General features: G+C 46.6%; 1 protein-coding gene across 8 annotated transcripts in view; it reads right to left on the bottom strand.

The window, feature by feature from the left end:
- Positions 1 to 12,068, bottom strand: part of LOC147006607 (neural cell adhesion molecule 2-like) — a 77,464-nt gene that overhangs the window by 62,438 nt on the left and 2,958 nt on the right. For 6 of the 8 annotated variants that reach the window (XR_015054729.1, XR_015054728.1, XM_085868417.1 and 3 more), the window contains exons 3-7: positions 11,902 to 12,068; positions 7,848 to 7,965; positions 6,365 to 6,546; positions 1,830 to 1,975; positions 1,581 to 1,610 (exon numbers count right to left, since the gene is read on the bottom strand). The exon at positions 11,902 to 12,068 is cut by the window's right edge and continues 40 nt beyond it. Coding sequence is in view for 6 of the 8 variants with exons in the window: in XM_085868417.1 (XP_085724543.1) it covers positions 1,581 to 1,610; positions 1,830 to 1,975; positions 6,365 to 6,546; positions 7,848 to 7,965; positions 11,902 to 12,068 (643 nt within the window). In the remaining 2 variants the exon portion in view is untranslated. Of the gene's footprint in view, positions 1 to 1,580; positions 1,611 to 1,829; positions 1,976 to 6,364; positions 6,547 to 7,847; positions 8,017 to 11,901 lie in introns of all 8 variants that reach the window. The other 2 variants (XM_085868421.1, XM_085868422.1) reach the window with 2 other exon arrangements.

Below are 12,068 nucleotides of genomic sequence, written 5' to 3'. Positions count from 1 at the left end.
AAAGTGAAATGAAAATTCCTGCAACAAAAATAATGACTCGATGTCTGCGATCACAAAGCGATCGCCGAGGTTACGCCTCCCCCGGCCTTGATCCAATGATGGCCATATTATTTTTGGACCACCATATGACCTTGACCTTTAACATTTCGGGATAGAGTATAAATTAACAACATGGGTTCCCATCTACCATCCGTCCATAGAACTCAACATTATGAAAGTCGAAGGAAAATTATTTTAACTGATGATGAAAAAGGTGTTTTGTTTGTTAATTAGGTCACAATCCAAAATGAATCGTCCCAAGTGGGACAGACGCTCGTCTCCTGATGGAGGGCAGTCCGAGTTGGGGTGAATTATGTGATAAAGTTTGATTGGATGGAAAATTCGGGGCCTGTGGGGTTTGAAAGGTCTGATGACACAATTATATTCGTGCAGTGAAAACGATGTATGATGAGCGGGTCTTCAATTGATGAAAAATGTTCCATTCGTTTTTGTCCGGTGAAAGGAGCCTGAAACCCTTTTAGACCCTGAAATGGGTGTAAAAGGGTCTAAAGTGGTAAAAAGCCTCTAAGGTCTAAATTCTAAAGGGTGTAAGGGTCTAAAGTGTTGAAATGGTCTTCAGAGGACTAAAAGGGTCATAAAAGGACTAAAACGGTCTGAGAAAGTATAAAGGGGTCTAAATGGTCTAACGGTTGAAAGGGTCTCCAGGTCTAAAGGGTGTATAGGGGCTTATAGGGTCAAAAGGGGTCGAAATATCTCAAGGGTCCATGTGACCTTTGGGGTCCAAAGGGTACATTCCAAAAGCAGTTTGGGTCCAACGGGTCTATGGGGATCTAAAGGATGTAAATATTTCAAGGGTCTTAAAAGGTCGAAGGGGTTTAAAGGGTTGAAAGGATCAAGGGGTCGAAGCAGTGTTACGGGTCTAGAAGGTCAAAAGTGTTTCAAGATGATGAATAGTGGAAAGGGTTAATGGGGTCTAAAGGTTCAAAGGGTATATTCCAATAGTAGTTGGGTTTAAATGTCTGAAGGGTCTATTCCACGGGGTCTTAAGGGGTCTAATGACGAGCCTCAGTCGAGTTATGGTGAAAAAAAAATGTTAAAAAAGTCTATAATTAGGTCATGACCTTAAAATAGGTCAAGGACAAAAAAAAAGCATGTCAACCACACTTACTTTCCATTCCCATTATTGATGCAAAATGTAACTGCGGAAGTCCCAGCCAGATCCGAGATACAGGTCAGAAATTTCTGAAATTAGGGGGAAAAAAATCCCCGTAAATGTTGGTGTAGTACTAGTACTCCTTGGGGTCCAAGAAACTCTGGGGTACCGTTCAAAATTGGAGCCACGAACTGTAGAAACAAACCCCACAACACAATCAGCCTTCCCCCTATCCTATTGTGTGAGGCTTAATAATAAATAATTGTTCTCTGTGATTATTCACGGACGACACAAGCAAAGTTGTCTCATTCAGCTACCCTCGATGACTTGGCACAAGATGAGGGTTAAAAGTTTCATTGTTTTGAGTTAATCGGTTGGAGCGTTACTGGGGCGTAAAAATTACATCGATTCCTCGTGGAAGAAATACCTGTCGGCTGATGACCAGGGTCCTGGATACCTGGGAGGGTGGGGCGAGAGACGGTGTGTGCAAAGTGAGTTCACAGAACCCAAGGTCTGCGATGAAATCACATCGTCCATGGATGTCGACGTGACACGATGATGAAAAAGCAAACCCGACACTGTGTCCACCGAGAAGGACGCCCCGTTTTTAAAATGGCGTTTCAGAATCCCAGTCCTACGTTGGGAGTCAAAACTGATGAAGAACCCAGTCGCTTGCCTTCTTGCCATGGCGGATGTTTGTGCCATTGGGATGTCGCCAGGTGATCGTCGGTGTGGGTACACCCTCGGCCTGACACATCAGTTGTGCACGGTCGTCTCCTTCCGCTGCCAAACGGTTTTCTGTGAAGGTAACCTCAGGAGGCACTGAGGGTTCGGTAAGAAAATGAAGAGGGTATCATTCGGATTTCTTGATACAGTACAAGGGTCGAGGATTAAGGAGCTAAACAACAAAGGGCAGCAGCTTCACCAAATACCAAAGAATATGCAGGGAACACGAGGGAAAGAAGGAACAACACTGGGAAACAATGAGTGTCTTGATCATGAAGGTGCACGGATGAGTGCACGAGGTGGTGATGAGCAGCATGTTGGACAGACAGGAGGGGGAGAATTCTCCCACCCCCCCCACAGGGGGGAGGAGAATAAGCGGACGAATGATTGCCAATAGACAACCAGTCTGGACTTGGGGAGGGTGAGCATATGAGGGTTTCTTAACAAACTTGTGTGACCTGGGGTGGAATTGGGGAAGTCATAGACAGGAGAGAGAGAGAGCGAGAGAGTATCAAGGCCAGATGCAAGCGAGTATAAAATAGAGAGGCCAATAACCTGCCGACAACGGGAGAGTCACAGTCCACCTTCCAGCCTTAAGATACGAATGGTGTGGAAGGTCTTCCTTTGACAGCCTCAGGAGGCACAAGGTGAGGAGGAGGAGGAATATCAACCAAGAGTGGGGACCCATCCTCTCTGGAGCTCTGTATGAAAGCCTTGTGCGGCGTGGTGAGCTCGGTGAGGTGGTGATATCATCCTCCCACGGAAAATTATCGCAGATTACTGAGGCAAGGAGTTCTGGGGACTTTGTCCCTCGTCACAGGAGACACAGGGTGATAAGAGTCTGACTTGCCAGCTGTCACTGAAGGCCCTCAGGAGCAGCCAGACTTTCAGAAGAGGGCTGCTGTATCATTCTCCACAAGGTTGAGTCATCGGCATTGCTTTCAAGGGAATCGACCAGATCACCGATGAAGATCAAGAATAATGTCGATCCGAAGAATAACAGCATTGTGAAACCCCAGGCTGAAGGGAAAGATCATGATGGGAAAGGACATTCCTGGTGTTTCCGCCCGAAGAGGAAATCAGAAAAACACTTATTTGACACAGTCTGGGGCAACCATCTTTGTTCTCCAAACTCTCAGCTTGTGACATCTTTCGTGTTCCTCATTTGCATCGACGATATTTATGATTCAATGAAAAACCCTCCTTGTCTTTGTCCTCGCATCCCTGATCCTCTTCCCATTCCCAAAATCTGGAGCTGGTCAAACACTGAGAATATGTCTTTGAACCCTGACAAGTCTCACTCTCACTCTGTCTCTTTCAAAGGACCATCCGGGCGAATGCTGCCATCTACTTCCGCAACAAACCTCTTGAAGAACTTCAATCTCTTAGACATTTAGGCCTCACCATCAACCCTGACCTCAATTGGGCAAACCACATAATAAATCCAAGTTGACCTCCAAAGCTACCTGCCGACCGAAGATCCTCCATTGCGCCAAGTCTTTGCTTGGGTAATGTGAGCTTCCAACACCTGAAAAAGGCTTTCATGAACAGCTCAGTGGAGTGCTGCTCTCCCCTTTGGGCTGGTGCTTCTTGCACATCTTGATGCGATGGAGAGTATTTAAAGGGGAACCCAAATGCTCAGCCCAACTCGACGCTGATCTATCCCTTGATACCCGACAAAATGGACACGATGTGTCTTTTTCCGATTTGTGATTTATAAAGTGGGAAAGTTTTTTTTATTAATTAAAAGTTTAAATCTTCTTCTTCTTCTTCTTCTTCTTCTTCTTCTTCTTCTTCTTCTTCTTCTTCTTCTTCTTCTTCTTCTTCTTCTTCTTCTTCTTCTTCTTCTTCTTCTTCTTCACGACTAGACGTGACGTCGCACCACGAAGTTGACCGCCATCTTCGTACTGTCTCCGGGTTACATGATGGTTCGATTTAACTCAAACGGAGAATAATTTTTCCAATTTTTAAAATTTTCACAGTCGATGCACCCTTCGTGGTTGTAGTTATTCAAACCAAGACAGTTTCGTGCTACGCCAACGGCCAAAAGATCTGAGGGTCGACAAAAATTGCACGAGGTTTGTCTGAAATATTTGCCCTCCCACCCCCCAGCACCACTGCCCCCTCCACCATGGCAAGACATTGACATCTCACAGACACGATGGTGGGACACGGCACGGACACGGATACAAATAGCGTCTGGGGAAAGTATGAAACGGGACGATCCCGAAACACACAAGACACCTGGTCAGCCTGCGACGGTGGGACAAAGCATTCGTCTCCCATTTTGTCCGTGGTGTCCGAGTGTGCCTGGGCGGTGTCGGCTGTCGGGTGATGGCAGGTATTTCTGCTCGAGTAGTAGAACTTTTGTCTCCAATCGTTCCCTCAAAATTCCAATGATCACTTTCTACAGACTGATTACCTTCAGAGTTGCTAATGACTGTGGAATCAGAGTCGGAATCCCAGATCGACATGCACTGTTTGTCGATGTGAAACCGCTGTCCGGATCGAGGTGAGTTCATCATGTAGCATCACTGGCAAACGAAAAAATCAACACTCCAGGGCTTTTTACCTCCAGCACCGAAAGTGAAGGAGGTAATGTTTTCACCCCCTTTCTGTCTGTCTGTCTGTCTGTCTGTTTGTGTATAGGAGATCTCAAAAAGTTGTGGATGGATCCGGATGAACCTGATTCGATTTTGATGAAGATCTTTAAATATTTTGATGAATATTTAAAGTGATTCTTCACCAGTGAGAGATTGGGCCAAAAAGTATATATATAGCACGATATCTCAAACATGTATTGGGCCTGATATGTTCTTGTGGATGAGGCGTTGCGTGACGGAGGTATGTGCTCCACCGAGTGCCCGTCAAGCTTCGACAATGTGATTAGCAAACAAAATTCAAATTTTTTCCCCTTAAAATGAGACCAAGCTGTTAGTTTTTAGACCAAGAGATTAATGATTCTCAATGGTTTTCAAAAAAAATACCAAAAATTGCGTTTGGTTTCCCCTTGAAATCAATCCCATGATGAAGTTCAATCTTTGGGCGAGCTATTCCCACATCGCAGCTCGGTTGGTGGCCTCTCTGTCTTACACATCCTCCATTATGGTCTTTCACCCTCCGTGCTTTTCTGTGCTCTGTCCCCTCAAGGTTTCTTCAGAAAGAAAGTGGTCTTCAGGTAACCCCCATCTGGTGAAACTCCAAAAATCCAAGTTGACTGCTCACCTCCACTCATTGGTTCCTCTTATTATTCTCACCGATGAAACTAACTTTCTTCGTCTGTTCAATGTCATTCTTCCATCCCAGGGCTTCAACATGGCCGTTAACCTCCTTCACAGGCCATCCCACACCCATAATCATGATCTTTTCTATCCTCATTAACCCTCCCAAAGCCCACTCCTTCCTTTCCAGGTTACTGTGCTTTTCCACCTCTCCATCAACCATCCTTTTGTTTTTTTTGGTTCCATTTCTGTTTTGTCCCCGGTGTTTCCCTTCCTCTTATAGCTGTGTTCGACCTTTACGTCCAGCTTCTTCAACCCCCGCGTCCTCCTCCCACCCCCTTGGCTCTCATTCTTCCCTTCACCTGATCTTCCTGAAGGTGTTCCTCTGTTGTGTCCTTCTCCCCAACTGCCGGTGTTTCTCCAAACTTTCCACCGTGTTCTCGCTGTTCTGATCTGTCCTGTATTCTTGTTCTTCAACAAAACTCGACTACATAAACCAAAATTAGGAATCGACATGGGGTTCAAACATGGTATTTTCCCAATTTTGTCATTTTTATTTATTTAAGGAAAACAGTAAATTTAATGAAGTTGAATCACCGACAAACCACCAAACCAAGTTCTCAACAACTCTGCTTGTCGAGTTGTTGAGAACTTGGTTTGGTGGTTCGAGCGGCACGAGCGAGAGCATGAGCGGTAAATTTGATTGGTCAAGATGGTGTAAGGGTCTACAATGTTGTTGTTCCACAATGTTGTTGTTCTACAATGTTGTTGTTCCACAATGTTCAAGGATGTAATTCAACTGAAAAAAAATAAATAAATAAAGGTTTTAAAGGAGAGAGAAAAATTAAACCATTTTTTCAAAGGTTCACCAGCATTTAACACCTTAAATTAGTTGTTCGTGCCTGTTGTTTGTGTCTTTTATAACGTCCTGAGAAACAGTAAGGTTCCTGTTTGGATTGATGACTGCCAGACAAGCAGACAGTTTAAAAAAAAAACAAATCCTTCCTCCTCTCTGTACGATCGGGACAGATTCAGAGCCAAGGTTCTGTAAAACGAAGGACTCCACCTCTTCACGTTCAGATTTGTGTTCCAAATACAACATTCGATTCAAATAAGTTGTTCCTCGATCAGAAACCGATAAGACGGACGGACGGACGGACATGAACCGATTGCTTAACCCCGCTTTTCGATCGGTGCGTGCGGGATGATTACACAGCAAATCGATGTGAAAATGCATGACAAACGCGTGACGTCACAAACACACCAACAATGCGGTTCTCTGACAATATGAGCCTGGCCTCGGCATGTCCATGTCCGTTTTGAGCGTTGCACACGTACAAGCCCATATCGTTGTTCGTGACGTTGTGGACAACGAGCGTGGTGTCACCATGCTCCAATGAATACTTGGCTGATTGCTCCAAGGGCGAACCGTCGCCGACGTCCGCTCTGTACAGAAACGGGAACAACTTGGTAAGGATTTAGTTTGGGATTTAGTTTGGGATGTTTTAAACACTCACCACACATACCAGACATACCTGACGTTCCCAACAAGAGTGAACATGGAAAACAAAGCTTGGTGACCGGATATAGTACTGAGGTCTAAAAAAAAATAGACAAAAGGGCATTGTGAATTTCGGTTCGTTATTTTAGCTTAAACAAGGAAGAAATCAAGGAAATCCTCTCCTGTCGCAGTCAACGTGTGGCCCTTAATGGAGTTCTCTCGTCCCCTCTTCCTATCCAGGCTGGAGTTCCTCAATCCAGCGTTCTGGGCCCTGTTCCTTTTCTGGTTTTCATCAATGATCTCTCCGACTCTCTGGAAAATCCTCTTTATCTCTTTGCTGATGACTCCACCCTCTGCCGTACCATCGGTCATCCTTCAGACCGGCAAGCAGCAGCTTGTTTGCTCTCTGCAGATCTGGATAAAATCACAAACTGGTCCAACATGTGGAACATCTCTTTCAATCCTGACAAATCTCACACTCTCACTATGTCTCTCTGAAAGAACCGTCTGGAACCCCCCCCCTGCTTTCCTTCCTGAAAGTCCCTGTAATGTCCATTTTGTTTTCCCCGTGTTCCCCCCCACCCCAATCCCTCTCCCTTCCACAGATCTCCTCATGTCTCTATTCCACATTGTTTTGGCCTTCTCTCTCCCTCCCCTCTTGTCTCCTGCTCCCCTTGTTGTACGTTATGTGTGTTCGCTCTCAGACATCCTCGTATACAAAAATAAAAATAAAAAAGACCAAATAACAATATTTCCAGAATGAAGTGAAAATATCCTGGAAGCTGAAGACATCCGAAATTGTGTTGGTGATAAATTGGAGCAATAGGAATGATGAAGAAGAACTTCAAGGAAATCTAATAAAGTGTAAACCATCCCTGGGAGTATTACTACAAACGAACTGCAGGTGGAAGATAGCAGGGGGCTCAGTGACGATGTTGAAGAAAACTTCACAGCTTGGTCCATGAACCATGACCCCTTACCAGAAATGAGATGGATACATTGACACCTCCTGAACAGAGTCCTACACAATGTCCAATCACGTTTTGGAGTCACAGTTTCAGCGGTTCGAGAAAAGATGTTTTTTTAAGGTTTTAGCTGAAATCCAACATGGCTGCCAGGTCATGTGACCTATGATGTTGAAATTTTCAAACCAGATTCCCCATGGGTCGTCGATCTTATCTATGAATATCAGTCCAATGAGTGTTCTCACTAAGGAATCTCCAACAAACCAAAGGAAGGAACTTACCGGTACCATGTGACAATTGGATCCGGAGAACCATCAGCTGTGCAGGAAAGGCGTGCACTCTCACCGAGATCTGCTGTCAGGTTCACCCAGGCACTCAGAGCATGAATTGTGGGATATGCTGCCGGGGAAAGAACTCCAGTCAGTTGTCAACATCATTGTGAGTGCAATGCTGCAGAGAAAGGGAGATGGAGAGAAAGGAGGAAGAGAGGGGACGGAGAAGGAGAGACACTCCACCCAAACTTCACCACTCCATACACTCACCCAACCTTCACCACTCCATACACTCAGCACAACTTCACGATGCACTGCTAACACTCACCCCACTCGTAACACCACCAACCTCCTCTGGAGATTCCCTCGACAAATGTAACCAACCTTTCTCGACAAAAAAATCGAATTGTTTACCCTCTGTGACTGCCCAAAAAGTAACTAACTGTTCCTTCTATCTACCTGTAACAATCCTCAGGTGTGTCATTTGTGCACACTTCTTACAGCCGAGACTACAATCTCACAGAGAATGTCCTGCCGACATCAAACATCCATCACACAGCTTATAATCCTCTGCTCTTCTCTTCATTCCATGATTGACTCCCTCTCGATTGGACTCGTTCTCTATCTTTTCATCTACTTTTCTTTTACCTGCACTGCCCACTCATTAACCCAATCCCAGGCTAAAGTAAACTGACTCAATGACCATTCTCGACGAGCAACTCCAACTCGGCCTCAGACCTAAGCGCTTTCAAACCGACACAGTTCCTCATTAGTCCACTCCTATGTGCCACTGCAACCTTAAATCAACCAACAAATGTCAGATCAGGTCAGATTAGATCTGTAACTTGCTACAGGTACCACGTAAACCTGTACTAACTACAAGGGTGGTGACACCAACTATTGGACTGGTCGCTCTGATGTTTACCATGCTCAAGGAGCTGCTGCAGCTGTGTCCAACAAACTGACTCCAATGATAATTGAGGTAACACCGGTCAACGAGCGTATTATGAGATGAAGGATTCGTCATTCCTTGGGTGTCATTTCCCTGGTCTCTGTTTCTGCTCCGACTGAGGTGAGTGATCTCACCGTGAAGGATGCATTCTACACCACGCTCGAGTCTGTGGTTGATCAGTGGCCCAGGTGAGATACTCTTCTAGTCTTGGGGGATTTCAATGTATGGACTGGAACTGATAGGGATGGTTATGAGACGTGTGTTGGTCCCCATGGGTCTGGAACTGTGAACCAGAATAACACTAAGTTCCTTAACTTCACAAGAAGTCATGGACTTCGGGTGGCTGGTTCATGGTTTCAGCGCTCACAGCCTCATCGCTGGATTTGGTATTCCAACGCTGATGGTGTGACAAAGGAGATTGACCATGTGGTCGTTGATGGCCCCTGGAAGATGATCCGAAACTACAGGGTTTACCTGAGTGCTCAGTTCCTCTATACAGACCACAGGCTTGTTGTAGCAACTCTGAAGTTGCAGCATAAATGCAGGAGAATGGCACCATCCCAGCCGAGGCTGCATGTTGGCAAACTCAAGGATTAGAGGGTAGCTGAGGAGTTTGTGAACAGGCAGAGTGGAGATTTGGGTGGGGGGGGGTCTGGGTGCTTTGGGGAATCCTGAAAAGTTGTGGAGTGCCTTCAAGACCACCGTCCTTGATGTTGCGGTGGATGTCTTGGAACTTACTGGAGGGCGAGGAAGAATTTTGTCTCTCAAGGTGACAGAGCTGAGCTGTTCAGGGATCTGAGGCGTAAAACTGTACGTGCACTAAGGGTGGACAAGGAGGCGAATATGCGAGGAATCTGTGAGGGGGTAGAGCACCACCTGTGGTCAAGTGATTCTCATCCTGCTTACAGGGGAATTCGCACATTGCGTTCCTCCAAGCCCATCCCTCAGTGTGCTGCAGTTAGAGCGGAGGGTGGTCGGCTCTTGACAGAGGAGTCCGAAGTGAAGCCCCGCTGGGCCGGTTACTTTGAGCGGCTGCACCAGGCTGATCCACCAGCTGTCGAGTTGGATGTCAGGGGTGTTACAATCCTCATTGCTGACCCTGCAATCAACCGTGATCCAAATTAGTTTGTGGAAACACGGGGTGCAGTGAACCGGTTGAAATTGAGTAAAGCTCCAGGGATCTGTGGCATCCATGCTGAACTTCTCAAGGCTGGAGGAAATGCTATACTCATGTCGTTGCTGGCAGTTCTGTGCTCTGTTTAGAACACAGGCATCATCCCAACTGGCTGGAGGAGGGGCCTTGTTGTCCCTCTCTGGAAAGGGAAGGGTGATCGCCAAGACTGCAACAACTACCGATGGGGTGACGCTGCTCTCAGTGCCGGGCAAGGTCTTTGCTCGGATAATTCTTGATAAGGTTCGCCACCATCTGCTTGAGCACCAGCGTCCAGAGCAGTCAGGCTTTACACCAAAGAGGTCAACGATTGACCGTATCCTTGATCTTCGGGTCCTCACCGAACGCAGACGAGAGTTTCGGCAGGGGCTGCTTGCAGCTGATGTTTATCTCTGTAAAGCGTTTGATTCAGTGAATCGGGATGCCCGCTGGAGGATTCTTGGTCTTCGTGGAGTGCCAGCAAAACTGGTCGATCTGATGTCTGAACTATACTCTGGTGCTGAGAGTGCTGTGAGATGTGGTGGTACCATCTCTGATTTATTTCCAGTTGTTACTGGGGTACTTCAGCGGTGTGTACTGGCCCCCACACTTTTCAGCAGTTGTATGGACTGGATTCTGGTTAGAATGTCTGACAGATCAAGCTGCGGTATTTCGTTTGGGAATGTCAAGATCTCTGACCTTGATTTCAGAGATGATGCGGTAATCTTTGCGGAGACTCCAGATATCCTTTGGGGGCCCTCGAGGTGCTGAATGAGGAGTCGGAGAAGCTGGGATTACGGGTTTCCTGGGTCAAAACTAAAATCCAGGCTTTCAATGACATCTTGAATGCTACTATCCTGTCTGTACCTGTTTGTGATGAGGATGTTGAGGTCATGGAGAGATTCACTTCCCTTGGCAGTGATATTCATGTCTCTGCTGGCTGTCAGAGGTCAACAGATGTCTGGGTCGGGCCTGGAGAGTCATGGATTCACTGGACTATGGGGTACCTGTGCGGGAGGACGAAAGTCTGAGTCTTCAGGTCCTTGATGCTTCCAGTCTTGCTCTATGTATGCGAGACTTGGACTCTGACCAAGGATCTGAGACGGAAACATAATTCCTTTGGTACCAGGTCTCTTCGGAGAATCCTTGGCTATCGCTGGTCGGACTTTGTGTCCAACGAGCGGTTGCTGAGAAATGTTACCTGCATGGTCCGTGAGCGTCAGCTGCGGCTGTATGGACATGTGGCTCGTTTCCCGGACGCTGATCCTGCCCACCAGATTCTCTCAGCGAGGGAGCCTCGTGAGTGGAGGAGGCCAATGGGCTGACCACGTGCCTCGTGGTTGCAGCAGGTTGATCGACATCTCAAGGAGATGGGGATGGGACAGGCATCTCCCTGAGGCCAGACGGAGGTCCCTGGAGTACCGGCGGAAAGTGGACGCAGCGACGCGCTGCTCTGGCGCATGCTCCCATACCTGACCTGACCTTTGACAATCGTCCATGCACCACACCTTAAACAAAACCTCAATAACAAATATCAAAAAATAATAACCACTTATCCCGTTGATCATTAGATAAACCAACCAATCACTGTGAAAAACCACGAGATCCTCCCCCAATTCGTACGACTCGCTAAACTGAATCGAAAGACACATGTCTCGATGGTTTTCTGTTCAACATCAGGACCATTGTCACCTTTTACATACAACAAGCCTCACCATGGTCTCTTCCATATGATTAACTGAAAAGACCTCTTAATAGCTCTCCAATCAAAACTCTCTGAGCCTTTGGCATTCATCCGTCTGACTCTCTCCATCCCTCCTTGTCTTTCCTGGAATAGTATAGTGGTCACGTGTTTGATGTGTGTGAGGGTAGAGTATGGAAGGTAATATGGAGATGTGTTGGTCAGGTAAAACACCGGTGCCAAGTGAGATATGAGGATTTGAGAAAGGTAAGATACTCACAGGAAATGTCCACATGAATGGAATCCTCGGCAGTGGAGCCATCTGCTGCTGTAACCACACACCTGTAGACACCTGCATCTCTTAATTTAACCTCGTGGATGATAAGCGTCGTCTCGTTCCCTTGGGAAGAGGCTTCAAGACGGCCGTATGATCCCACTGGATTCCCA

Source organism: Eptatretus burgeri, unplaced genomic scaffold, assembly GCF_056783735.1.
Source record: "Eptatretus burgeri isolate ZD-2024b unplaced genomic scaffold, Ebu_testis_v1 Ebu_testis_scaffold_3161, whole genome shotgun sequence".
NCBI classification, from domain to species: Eukaryota; Metazoa; Chordata; class Myxini; order Myxiniformes; family Myxinidae; genus Eptatretus; species Eptatretus burgeri.
This window is presented reverse-complemented; position numbering and strand designations above follow the sequence as displayed.